This window comes from Perca fluviatilis, chromosome 7 (assembly GCF_010015445.1).
Source record: "Perca fluviatilis chromosome 7, GENO_Pfluv_1.0, whole genome shotgun sequence".
In the NCBI taxonomy this organism is placed as follows: domain Eukaryota; kingdom Metazoa; phylum Chordata; class Actinopteri; order Perciformes; family Percidae; genus Perca; species Perca fluviatilis.
In genome coordinates, this window is record NC_053118.1 from 29,777,177 (window position 1) to 29,791,268 (window position 14,092).

The 14,092-nt window shown below is 40.3% G+C and overlaps 1 protein-coding gene across 1 annotated transcript in view; it reads left to right on the forward strand.

The window, feature by feature from the left end:
* The first annotated feature begins 3,002 nt into the window (after positions 1-3,002).
* The window catches only part of ntrk1 (neurotrophic tyrosine kinase, receptor, type 1), a 31,611-nt gene continuing 20,521 nt past the window's right edge, over positions 3,003-14,092 (forward strand). Inside the window, exons 1-4 of the mRNA XM_039805688.1 lie at positions 3,003-3,488; positions 8,922-8,996; positions 10,094-10,165; positions 13,565-13,633. Of these exons, the coding sequence (XP_039661622.1) occupies positions 3,292-3,488; positions 8,922-8,996; positions 10,094-10,165; positions 13,565-13,633 (413 nt within the window). The 5' untranslated portion in view covers positions 3,003-3,291. The remainder of the gene's footprint in view (positions 3,489-8,921; positions 8,997-10,093; positions 10,166-13,564; positions 13,634-14,092) is intronic.

Below are 14,092 nucleotides of genomic sequence, written 5' to 3' on the forward strand. Positions count from 1 at the left end.
CTCCACACAATTTGCTGAGCTAAGACCAAGAAAAAGGGGCGTAAAAGGAAGAGTAATTAAGCCACCAGATAATTCTGACGACGGCAGCAAAAATGGCTATCCAGCTTATGGTCAGCAATTGTGGTTGGGACACTATGACCTTACTCATGTGCAGAGTGACTAAGAGGAATGGGGGTGGGGCACAGTATTTGTCCCATGGGTAGAAACCGGCTCCGCTCATGTAAAGAACATATATGTGTGACGGACAGCAAGTTAATGTTAGCAGTTACGGGATTAGAGGCACTGTCAGTGATGCTATGTAAAGTTCACCTGCTCGCACGGTTTACCTTGCCTTATAAACTCAGAGTTCTAGAATGTGGAAGGAGGTTCGGAAATATTGTTTCAATTGATATTTTGTTACCATGGCCCTCCAGTAGAAGAGTCCAGACCAGCCCTCGTATTAGAGTGGATAAGATTAACCTGCCTATTTTCTAATAAGTTTATAATCATGTGCGGAGGAGTTTTATTTTATTTCTAAAGCCTTCCCCACAAAAGTACCTTCTCACCAGCACCCTTAGTGGCCTGACTTGAAGATACAAAAATGACAGCTCCCTCCTCAATTGTAGCGGTTATAGTTGCTGCTGCAAGTATTCTTTTGATGCTTGGGAAATGTCCTCAGTGGAATTTGAGTCTAACAAGAAAGCTAACTATCTATAAATAATACAAAGAAGCACTCACTTTAACTGCAGATAGTGTAATTTATTTAGTTATGCAGACGCTTTCAACAGTGAATCAGTAATATATGTTTAAAATGAAATCACAAATAAGAGATGTCCTGGGGTTATGGACCATAACCCTAGGATCTCTCAGCTCATCAATTGTTTTTGCTGATTTACTAAATCAAGCCTCATAATTGGGTCAAGCTACTTCCCATTTTCTCAGCCATCTGTGTCCACTTCACCTCCTCTGTACTTTCCACCACCTTTCATTTCCCTATACATTCATTACACACACTTTTACAAGGTCAGGAGGCCATTTGTTTCCGAGTCAACTCTTAACCTCTACTGTATAGAGAGTTTTATTAATTTTTCAGGGACTGTTGACAACCAAAAACTAGCCTACCTAGTTTTTGACTGTCTCCATTTGTCAATTGACCTTGCGGCCCATTGCGGGTCTACCAGATATTGACATCGGTGACATCTCTGCCTCTTACAGAGATGAGAAAAAAAGTCTTACAGATAACTTTTAAACTGAGTGAACCTTGACTCTGCAACTGTGTTGCCAATTTGTCATCTCTCCCTCTTACAGAGATGAGAAAAAAAGTCTTACAAAGAACTTTTAACTGAGTGAACCTTGACTCTTCAACTGTGTTGCCAATTTGTCATCTCAAATTCAGTTTCACTTGGAAATATGTTTCATTACTCATACTTCCCTTTTATTGTGACTTTAAAGGAGAACTCCACCAACTTAGCATCAAACTTTTATAACATTGTCGGACTCATGAGGGACACTTTTAATAAAAAGTGTACAAACTGATGGAGCAAAACCTGAGACATTGTCTTTTTTATTATTCACATTCTTCTTTCTTGTCAGAACCTGGTGTTTGTATTACCCACAATGCAATTTATTCACCAACGGTTTAGTCAAAGATTTGGGTGTGTTAGCGGTTGAAGTAGACTCGAGCGGCTAGCCTTAAGCAAAGGCGAGGAGCATACTACAGAGGTCTGGTTGGGTAACTTCACATCAGGTCGTTCCAAATTCCACGCTGTGTTTGTCCAGTCGTGTGAGGCAAGAGATAATGCTAAAGTTCCATAGTCCTTTGTCCCCAGGGCCATCCAACTCTTCAATATCACACAAAGGGGGAGGGGAGAAATGAACTTTTCAGCATGAGCCTGTCTCTCTCATCCCCTACCATTATATCACTTTGTCTGCTGTACACCTGACTGTCTTATAGGCTATATTAGCCCTCCCAGACAATCTGGACTGTGGTCATAACATCTACATCTTATAACTTATTCCCTGTTATATATTGTTCTGTTAATATTTAATAATAACCTCTTGCACTGTTCAATCCCTGCACTGTTCACTTTTGCACTACCACCATTTCACACACTCTACCATAGCACCTTATCATGGTCATTGCATCACATGGCCAGTCCATACCAGACCTTTGTAATCACAAATAGTTAACTATTTAAATTTCTGTGAGTGATTTTTATCTGTGTGAGATATATGTGTGCATATGTGTTTGTTGTGTTATGTTTGTCTAAGCTACTGGATGCCTACATTTTCCCTCAGGATGAATAAAGTATCTATCTATCTATCTATCTATCTATCTATCTATCTATCTATCTATCTATCTATCTATCTATCTATCTATCTATCTATCTATCTATCTATCTGTTGAATATACCCATTGAAATAAGTGAAAGTGCATTGCCTATTGAGCTTTTAGGATCAAATTGAGCCAAATGCATAATGTGCGTAAGCTTTGCAAGGCTTACAACACTATATGTTCCGGTGATGAAACGCAATAAACTCAAGACCTATAGTCCTTTGCTTTCATTTCCTATTATTAAATCCTGCTGGGAGTTCACACTGTTTAAAAACAGCTTATTGCAGATAGCATGTCTCCTCACTTTCCCACAGCCATTACATTCATCACAGACCTCCTAAGTCTCAACAATCACGCACCTTCCAACAATCAATTTTCCAAGAACAGAGAGATCCATCCATCTATTCGGCAGGATGTTGCTACAGTAGTGTGACTGTGAGAGCGCTGCTGCATGCATCCTGGCACCCAAGCGCCCTGACTTCTTGGCTCTGCTTGCACCTCGAGCTGCTGGCAGGACAGCAGACCTCTCACCCATCCCCTCCTCTGATCACCATCATCTACACACACCCTTCACCCCAAGCCCTCCCTCTTCCCCCTCTCTCTTTCAGAGGTGTCTGGTGACTCTGGCCCCTGTTGTCTTGCCCCTCCCTTCATCGTGGAGGAGAGGAAGAGAGAGGGAGAAAGAGAGAGGCTGCAGCCCACTACCACCATGTCCCTAGAGGCCCCTTGCCTGCCTGCCTGCCTGCCTGCTCCTCCTGCTGCTCAGTACAGCTGTGGCTCAGCACCAGACCCTGACCAGCTGGGATCTCAACCCTGTCAGAGAGCCACGACAACAGCCACTGTGGGCGTGTTCACACTGTGTGTGAAAGCTCCTCATCGCTGACTATTAGGTGAAGCACACAGACACCAACTTTAACTACAGCTTCCAACAACAACAGCAACATCTCTGCTGGTGCTGAGAATATTCTCTTTTGAGCATGGCTGTGGCACCCCGGGCCCTGGCACTTCCTCTGCCCCTGGTGCTCGCCCTGCTCACCCTGGCACCGGCGCCCACCTTGGGAGGCTGCCCAGCGGCTTGCCGGTGCTCCTTCGCCATGCTGCAGTGCCTGGAGCCCAATGGTATCACCAGCATCCCGGCACTGGCACCGCAAGAGAGCGAGAATGTGACGGAGATGTGAGTATGATGTTCCACCTGCTCTGCATGTGCCTCTAAATCAGCATGAGTTTATCAGATGCCTTGATGTTGGTGGTTTGCCAAATTGTTTTTTTTTCTTCTGTTTTTTCATGTTATTACTATGGGTTGGTGTTGGATTAGTATGGAGTGTCTCAATGGCAGAGTTTTGGATTTAATGGAACAATTTGCAACTGGTTGCAAATTGTCTGCAAGGCTTTATTTATTTATCCTTATTTGATACAGTCAGATTCTGCTCTGTTGGAATAGAGAGAGTTTGTTCTTTGCGTTAGCCAAATCCATCCACTGCTTGACGTAAAGATAATATACTGCAGATGCATTAGCATGGCATGAACATCAATTGTGGATTCCTACTGACAATAACTGGCACAGAGTGACGGGAACTGATGTCCTATTATCCATCATATTCATCAAAGTGTGGCCTCAGGGTCTTTAAAGGATCTCAGCACTATTAGCTCTTTGATTATTGTGGAAAACCTCACCAAAGTCATTTGAATTCTCTTATGTTATAAAAGCGTCAATCTGACTCTACTCTTAAGGACATAACACTATTGGTGTCCATTGAGATGGAAAATGTGTACTGAATGTTTGGAAATATACTTTTTTGATTAGGTGTAGTTGAATAAACTGACTTCAGTTTGAATCTTCTTTCTGATGTTCGTTGTGGTGCGTTTTTTTATTCTCAACAAAATGTACTTTAACTATACCCCTGAAAACTTGATTTAAAATCGTACTTTTTTTTCAAAAACATTAAATATTCATATCTAAATGATCACTGATCAACGTTTAATGACAAACAAAGTTGTTATCAAAGCACAGTTCCATAAACTGTGACTTCTAACTTTACTAAAGGACAGGATACATACGTACCATCTTCTAAAGGTTAACTAATATTATGTATTAGTTATCTGATGTGGCTGGAGAAAGTATTTTTCAATTTTCAAAGCTCAAATTTAAATTCCATTTCTGATGAAAGGTCTGCTGACCTGTGTGTACCACTGAGGTTGTTCTGACCCAAATTATTTTCACTTTGGTTCAACTGGTGCTCAAAAGATAAAGTTATAAGGACGGATGATGATGTTCATGGTTTGAAGGCTAGTTAGTTAGTTCTTTACAACCATAAGCTACATGCCACACTTTTGATTGTCACATATTTATGGAAAGAGTGTTTGAATAAAACTCATCCAAGTAATTGCTCAGATGAACTGAGACTTCTCACTAAGCTACAGCAGCAGATGACTGTCATTTAACATTGACTTTTTAAAACTTTGTATGAAAAAGGAAGAAGAAAGTGAGCACCTGTGATTTAAACATGGCTCCTGTATTATTATGCAACCCACCATCAGCTCCAACATGGAAAACTAAATGTCACTCTCTGCACCACCACGCTGTTCTCTCTTTGTTCCTGTCCCCATATGTGAGCAATTAGAACTTGTTAAAAAAGGAAATATGTTTCAGAAATGCTATTTCAGTGGAGCAAGTCCATTTACTGCCTCTATTCACCTATACCTCTCCTCGTCTTTCCCCGCCCCTCTCTCTTTTCTCTCTCTTTTTTTTCCTTTTCCCCCTCTCTTTCTTAGTCTTATCACAGAGGTATTTTCTTCTATCTGCAGCTAGACATGTTTTGTAGTAGAGCTCAGGGTGAGGCTTGGCATTCTCTCTGAACCGTTCAATCAATAAGTGAGCGGGCCTATAATCTGGCTTTTGTTAACCGCGGTGCTCTACATGCCAGCAAACAACACACTTCGCCGTATTGGCTGTGCAAGGGAATACAGCAGATATGCAGAACAAACAAGGGGCCATTAACTGTGAAACCGGGGCCAAAATTCATCATATGCTGAGTTATAAATTCAATTTTGTGAATTGCCAGTCAATGACTCCACCCGGGAACAATGGATGATATACAACCCACTTGGCTCAATCCAATAAGTAAGGGCGATGGGTGATCCTGGGCCCACCTGCCCTGTAATCACATTATTGCTGTGTGGGTCAATCAGAAATGAATAAAACAGTTTGTGTGTTGCAGCTGACAAACAGAGAACTGGGAGGTTGAAACAATGCCACATGCTGAAAGTGGCTATCATTAACTGGAAATTACTGCAGGTATTTTTCAACATATGCACTAGACATGGAAACAAATCTATATTCCATTGATTGGTATATACTGTATGACAGCTGTCCCTGTTCTACAGTACCATGCCATTTTCACTACATTCCCTACATTTGAGAGGAAAATAAGAGGAAAGTAAGATTTTAAATCGTGAATAAGACAAAAATATTTAAAACCAAGTTTTTGGTTTAAATATGGTGAAAGAATGCTTTTGAGACACCACAGCAGGGGCTGAAGACAGCAGACTAGCTTCTAGTGGGTCATCAGGTCTATACAGAACTTGTAATGGTTTTTAATGGGTCCTGTTTTCTGGTAAAAGCATCAACTGTTTCTTCAGATACTGTATGCTGCCATTTCTGGTTACACAGAATTTTATAGTAATGAAAGATTTTCTTTAAAGATTTTCTGTTTAAGCAAGCAATAAACAGTTCTTTTTTATAAAAAAAAAAAACTCAGCTAGTCTGCTTCATCAGGATTGTGTATGTGTGGTTTAAAGGTGCAATGTGTAATACTGAGAGCTAGCATTTAAAATGGTTACTGCAGTCCAAATTCAAAATATTGGAAAGAGTCGTCTCCCACAGCCCCTCCTCCCCATACTCGTAGTTCACGGGGGTTGCCAGGCTGAGAACGCTGAACCCAATTTCCCACAATGTCAATGTTAGCTAAATGCTAGTCTATAGCTACGAAGTTTAATTTCCGTGATTGTTCAGGTGCCGCCGGAAAAATCACTCGGATGTCCCTCATCTCGGCTGCATTTTAAACTCCGGTGGATTTATGAGGACTATGGTTAACTGCTCCTCAGATCTCTGCAGGGTAAATCCAGACAGCTAACTAGACTATCTGTCCAATCTGAGTTTTCTGTTGCTCGACTAAAACAACTTTGAACGTATACACGTTCCACCAAAACAAGTTCCCTCCCGAGGCTTTTTTGTAGAGGCACCATTGCTCTGTCCGACGCTTCGAGCCGCCCAAGACCATTGTGATTGGTTTAAAGGGGTGATAGAATGATTATAGAGGGTATTTCACACTGTTCCTTATGGTTTCCTAATGGGGTATGTAACATTGGTTGGGCTGAAAATGGCCTGGTTGATATTTTATTGGCCCTTATGCATCCCTGTGTTTTGGCCCTATTTGTAACAAGAGCTTTTCTTCCAAATATGGTATGTTCATGAATATTTAGATGAGCTGCGCGCTGATTGGTTGAGTGAATTGCCATACACACACATTAGAGACGCAACAGAATCTCATATTCCAGACACTGCAATGTTTCGTTACAAAATTCACTTCTGAGGCTTTTTTATGCGAGAAATCAACTATATAAAGCTCAAATATGGGTCGTTTTACGAAAATGTATGGCTAATTGCAAATTTGGTAAGACGTGTCGGACTTTAGGGGCTCCACACAGTCTGACGAGAAAGCGGCAGCCTGCTGGGCTTCATACCCAGCGCAAAGTCACCCTTTGTGGATTATTGCACTACGGGGCTCCGCGGCTGGCTGCCGGCATAACTATTATATATTTACAGTTTGAATTTCGTCACGGCACTTATATCACAGCTAACCCAAGGTCTTACAAAGCCAACGTTGTGTCAGATTTGAATTTAAGGTATTTTTATGAACTCAGGGTCTTGCTAGGAGGAGCAGCTAGCTAACTAGCTATATGTCCCATTCAATACAATGGGGAAATATCGCATCTAGCTAGCTACACTTTTGGCATAACTATAGAATATTTACAGTTTGAATTTCGTCACGGCATGTATATTACAGGTTCCCCAAGGTCTTACAAAGCTTAGCTAACACTTGAATTGAATGCATTTTTGTGAATGTCAGAGTTAGGAGGAGGCAAGCTAGCTCTCATTGATGGACTCCAGCTCACCGCGGCTCTATCAATGAGACTCGTGGACAAGAGGCGTTTATTTCCCCGATTGTTTGTTTAAATAACTCAACACACATATCCACATAGCCGGGGTCTGTGACGGAGGACAGGCAGGGCGGCGATGTAACAACCCAGGCAGCACCGGCCGCTGACCTCAAAATTTGCAATTAGCCATCCATTTTCGTAAAGCGGCCCATATTTGAGCTTTACATTGTTGATTTCTCGCATAAAAAAGTTTCAGAAGTGAATTTTGTAATGGAATAGCAGAGATCTGCCCGACCTAGATTCAGAAGACTAACTGATCTAAGGTCAGTTGTGTAGCCTATGTAAATGTTGGGGCGTGACCGTTCTCTTAATACACCCATGGGCGTGACAAAGGTTCAGGTTTTGAGATGCTTACGTAAGCAACTAGCTTTGTTGAGATTCGCCCGTTTTCAGCGGCAGTTTCAAAATATGAGATTTTCATAGTAAAGGGGTGTCAATGGGATTTTGAGCTTATATGTATGTCCTATTTACCCACCAAACTTTCGTTATTCAACTATGACAGGGTAAAATCGGGTTTGCATTCTATCACCCCTTTAAAGAAATGCCAACAAACCAATGCACGTTTTTCTCCCATCCTGAAATGCTGTGTGGACTAGCCAGACCCTCCTCCACAGCACAGCGGAGTAGCTAGATGCTGGCTATGTTGACAGTCATAAAAGCCTGTGCTCTTGCAGAGCTCTCTACCCGACTGACACCCACCCTTTCTTGGATTAAAATTACAGCAACAACCGCTAAAAACACAGCAACCACGCGGTCCTCTCTAAGCCGACTGACAGCCGCCGTTTCTTGGCTTAAAATGATGGCAACAACCGCTAAAAACATTGCAACCTCACGGTGTCTGTACCCAGGTCGCAATCACCGTTTTTCAGCTATGGCTGCTGAACAGGCTACACGGATGTTTTGCCAAAGTTAAATAGCATGTTTCCATTATGAGGAAGTCAAACTTGCGGTTTCTGTCATATGTCTGTCACGGTGGTTGTAAACAGCCGTGGCCCACTTGGTCCTCCGGTAACATCAGCAGTTTGCTCCTGCGAGATCCTTGGGAAAGGTCCCATCTATTCAAACATCTCAGCTGGCTGTCCTTGCGTCGAGCGCTGAATTGATCTGCAGTGTGGGCTGTCATTGTCAAAAGGCATTTATCTGGTTTACGTTGTGTACAACATGGAGGACCTTATGTTGTCTGGATACAAAATTGCCTTTTAAAAATGGCAAATCAGTATTTTATTGTTCCTAGTAATGGAATATAATAAAAAACGCAAATGATAATAAATCTCTCTCTCTCTTTTTTTTTTTTTTTTTTTTTTTTTTTTTTTTTTTTTTTTTTTTTTTTTTTTTTTTTTTTTTTTTTTTTTTTTTCTCTCTCTCTCTCTCTCTCTCTCTCAACCAGTTACATCGAAAACCAAGCAACCCTGGAGAATATAACAGAAATTGATCTTGTTAACTACAGAGAGCTGAAAAACCTGTAAGTACTGCTTTTCTCACAACTTAGACAACTTACTGTGAGACAAAGACACATGTTCAACAGATCATGTTTCAAATTGTAACACTGGTTGGTTTACTGTACTGTACTGAGTACTGTTTGTTCTTTAAGTGCAATTCTCAATGTCATTCCATACAATTGACCCTTACTTACTTACTTACTTACTGTTACAATGCCAAGGAACATGATGTAATGTAAGATCAGACTGTTATGTTGTACTGTTTTGATCATATTTTTTGGTACTTATTAAACAGTTTTATAATTTATAAAACTGTTTAATAAGTACCAATACATAATATTTTTTTACAGGAGAAATGACTACCTGATGTGTTGTTCAAATCCAATAAACACAGTGGAAATACTACACAGTGGATGCACTTGTTGTGAACGCGGCTCTTTTTAATTTAATCTGAAACCCAAAAAATTTATGTGGTTTGTTAATTTTGTGCTCCATGGCTTTGGAAGTAACCTTGGTTACTATTGTAGGTAGTAAGCTAGTTAGCTGGACATGCTAACAATCACAGTTTACGTTACAGAAGTGAAATCCATTGTTTAATCCATTCCTTTAAATTTTGCTCTTGAAAAACACACTCTTTAAATGCTCTTACTAAAGCTATTCACTCTTACTACAGCCCTGTACATCCAAAGCTTGACAGCTTGAAGATTTACCTTAAATAAAACCAAAGGGCCTTGAACAAACCAAGAAAAACAGACCCACAAAACTCAAAAAAGTGTGTGGGTGTTCATATGGCTTTGGCCATTATCTAAGAAAAATATATGGGCAGTTAGACTAAAAATCTCATGACCTCGTTGGAGAAGTTGAGTTTGTCTGAGACAGATAAAAGTCAGTTCGATAACAAACTAACTTTTAGATAGAGCGTAAACAAGTAGTCAATTTATTGATTAGTTGAACGACAGAAAATGTATCAGTAAATATATAATTATTAAAAAGTTGTTTTTTCAAGGAAAATGCAACCCCTGCTTTAATCCATCTCACGCAAGTGTCAGTATTTCTGAGTTTCAATGCTTTATTTCTATCAAAACAAACCAATGGTTTTTGTGCTTCCCTCCCTCTCCAGCACGGTCACATCATGTAAACTGAGGCTCATCTCTGCCAATGCCTTCCAACACAACCTCAAGCTCCAGTATGTGTAAGTGTCCTTGTCAATACAAAAGGATTGTCTTCCTCCTGTCATGTTTTGACCTGTATGTGGGTCAGCCTATTTGTCGCTGTCAGTCAGGGCTCAGCCAGCCCTTTAATATTGCACGTCACATAAAGTGAGAGCAACATTTCTCAAAATCACTGACTCAGTCGCTCGTTTAAATAGTTGTATTACTCATCCACAGATCTGGTAAATCTGTGAGCTCATTTATGATACTGAAACCACAAATTGTATTTATTTGAAGAAGTCTTTCTAGATGGATATTATATAAATAGGTGTTCAAAATATAAGATCCAGTTGTTGACACATTAGTTTCCAGTTTTCTCTAATATGAGTATTTATAAATGGAATATCTTTGGGTTTTGTACAAAACAGGCAAATTGAAGACATCGTCTTGTGCTCTGGGAAATATTTTTCCCCACAATTTTCTGATATTTTGTAGACTAATTGGTTATTGATTAATCAGAAACACAAACCTGCAGTCAGAATAATGCAGATTAACATAGTAAAAATTATCTTTAGTTGCAGCCCTCAAAGTCAATAAATTCTGCCGTCACTGACAGAAAACAATCATATACTGTACCATAGAAACATACTGTTGTTGTGTGATAATAAATACATATTCAATAGTAACCACTTTCTTTTTCAACAATTATCTAGTAAAAAATAATTAGCAAGCTTTCTAAGATATTTAAATTGGAAACTTTTCACTTTTTTTTTTATTTCTGTTCAGTTTGGCCTCACAATCTAGGCCCAACAATAAATAATACTATGAAGACTTATCGACTGGAACCAGCAAATCTGTCTATTCATCTGCAGCTGACCCTTATCGCCACCATCTTGTCCTCATCGTTTTACTGAGTGTGTGTGACATCGCCAATGTTGTTTATCTAAAAGACCGGCGGGTTTCGAGGACCAGAGATGGGGGGGGGGAGGTGGTGGTGAGGTAGGAGGGGTGAGCTCGAGAAATTGGAGAAGACATCCACCAGTCACCTTTTACTCGCTCACTTTGGCGGATTATCGACAACTGATGCATAATAAATACACTCCACTAAGGGTCCATTATCACTTAATCAATATTTCACTGTGGAGGGAGTGGGTGGGCTGCGATTGGGTGGAGTATGGGGGCTTCAGTGTGACAGATGTATTTCTGAGATTAAGAGGGACAAACTATAACCAAACTAAACAGGAGGATACGTCAGTTTGGACCACTTTCTTTTCTCTCCCTCTGCTCTCAACTTCATCCACAATCCTTCTGGAACTCCATCGTCTTTTTATAAAATTCATTTCTTAAGAGGGGCGAAATGAAAATGAGCTGCTCTTCCCGGCTCTGCTCTCCCCCTGTGGGCATAGGGAGGAATCGAGCTGGTAATGGATAAGCCCCACAATGGCTAACCCATCTGACATGAACTTTTGGGAGCAAGGAAAACAAATAATTGAACCCTTGGCCCTGCCAGAGTGAATATGTATTGGCTTCCATGTGGACGCTCCCCAGTGTGGCTTTGTGTCATCTTCTGAGGGAGGTTTATTTACAGCTTGGTTCTTTGGCTGTCTGAGGATCATTCGAGAGCTACTGTGATGATATTTTAGTGCCCTGAGAGGATTTACAAAAAGACATGTAGCATTCATCTATCACCGATTATATTGATATCCTGACATACACAATTTTAGATGTGGGATTATGTTATTCACAATGTTTGCATTCAAATGTTTTTAAAGTTTTTAAAAGTAAAAAAAAAGTCCACAGCCATTTTAGTGTACTTAGGCACAGCAGTGTTTTAAGCTAAATTTTAAGTTTAAGTTTTAAGTTAATGTGAGTACACTAAAATGCTCACAATGACATTGCTAACATGCTAATGTTGGGCATGTATAATATTTATTTAACGGTCTCCATCTTAAGCTTTACATTCGTTAATTAGCACAAAATACAAACTACAACTGAGGCTGACGGGAATGGCGTTAGTTTTGCAGGTATTTAGTCAGAAACCAAGTATTGAACACATTGAAATTCAGGCCTGTTTACATGGCTACATGAAAAAAAAAAAAAAAAAAAAAATGAAAAAAAACTACCCCCCGGGGGGGAAAATGTGGCGCCAGGGCGGGTGGGGCAAAAAATCCATCCAATGGTTGTTGAGACATTTCACATTAAACCACAAATGTCAACCGCATGGTCAATGGTAAATAGACATGCTGTCTTAGAGGCCACTCAAAGTGCTTTACACTACAGGCACCAATCACCTCATTCACATACACATTCATCTTCGTTACATAAATGCACATTTGTCTTCTATATGTATAAATAAAATCAATCATCAGATAAACCTTCACATCGGTAGCAATTTGGGGTTTAGCATCTTGCCCGAATGACAATTTAACATGTACACTGGAGGGACAGGGATTGAACCAGCAACCTTTCAATTGGTCGACGAGCGCTCTACTACCTCATTAAGGTGCTAGGGAAAATCCTCTGGGAACCATGAATTCCTGGATTAAAATGTGTGCTAATCCGACTTGCAGATGCTGAGATATTTCACAACAGAAGTGAATACTTTGACCGGTTGGTGACACTAGTAGAAAGTCAAGTCATGAGGATTAATCCTTTGGGGACCATGAATGTTTCAAACTGTCATGACAATCCATCCAATAGTTGGACCAAAGTGGTGGACTGACCGACCGACTGACTGACCTTGCCATCTGGCTTTCAGTGGTTTTACTATTACACTCTATACAAATAGTAACATTTCTACAATAAATTGGATACCTTTTCCCCTAAATGCATCTCTGTGGAGGTTTTCAGTCTGCGTAGCCGAGCTGTGTCCTTCCTCCGAGAAGTGTTTGTGACTCTGGCCTAATCACCTAATGTACTGAACACTAAGTAAACACAGAGAGAGCTGTGCTGGAGGTGTGTGTGAATGTGGCTCCTGGCTGCTGTGAAATACTTGCCAAGGTAATTGATCAGAACCCATTTGGATGCATTAACGTTTTTCACTGAGTAATTCAAAGCAGGTAAGCATTGCTCTGAAAGTGAGCAATCAAACCACAGCATGACTCAACTGCAGAAAAGGATAAACTTACAACAATGAAAAGAACATTTTTACTTTTTTCTTACACTTTTCTCGAAGCAACATGTGAGCAGATTGCATGATTGCCAAACACATTAAAATACACTGGCAAGGTACTGTTACCTCATTGTCTACAGCCTACACGGATCTCTTAATTTCTTCAGGTGGTTCTTTCCTCTATCAAGGTATAGAAAAACAGCTATTCGTGCAATAGGAAAGTAAAATATAGGCAAAGCGAACCAGGTACAATGAACGTCATGTTATAAAGCGATAGAACAGTAAAACAAATTTTGGTAATATCATGTCCTCTCTCTTTGTTTTATAGGAACCTGGCATCAAACTATCTGGAACACATCTCCTGGAGGGTGTTTCATTTTCTCCCACTGCTCAACCTGTGAGTCCCTTAAAATCAACACTCATTCACTCTAAACACTCTCAATTCATTCAAATGTGTAAAAATTCCCAGGAGGTCAAGTTGGCTGTAAAGGAGGAAATATTCTCACTGATTGACATCAACAGATGGAGCCAAAACAAGAAAAAGGTTCAGCCTAGCAGCAGCCAACGTCTCGGTTCCAAGTTCCTGGTCGTCTACAGTAGATTTTGCAAATTTGATTGGTCACTTGTTTGCCATAAATTTGGCAATTGGTAATTTGATGGCTAATGTGTGTTGAATAAAACCTTGCCAGGCTACTTACTGACACAATTTGACAACGGTATTTTTCCGTTCTATAACAAAAAAGAAATCGAGAGAAAAGAGGCTTTTAGTGAAAGAAAACTGTGACTGAATTGCTGAATGGCAATCTGAACTAAAAAGTCCATTATGTGTTCATACAGTAGGGTGAGCAAATACTAT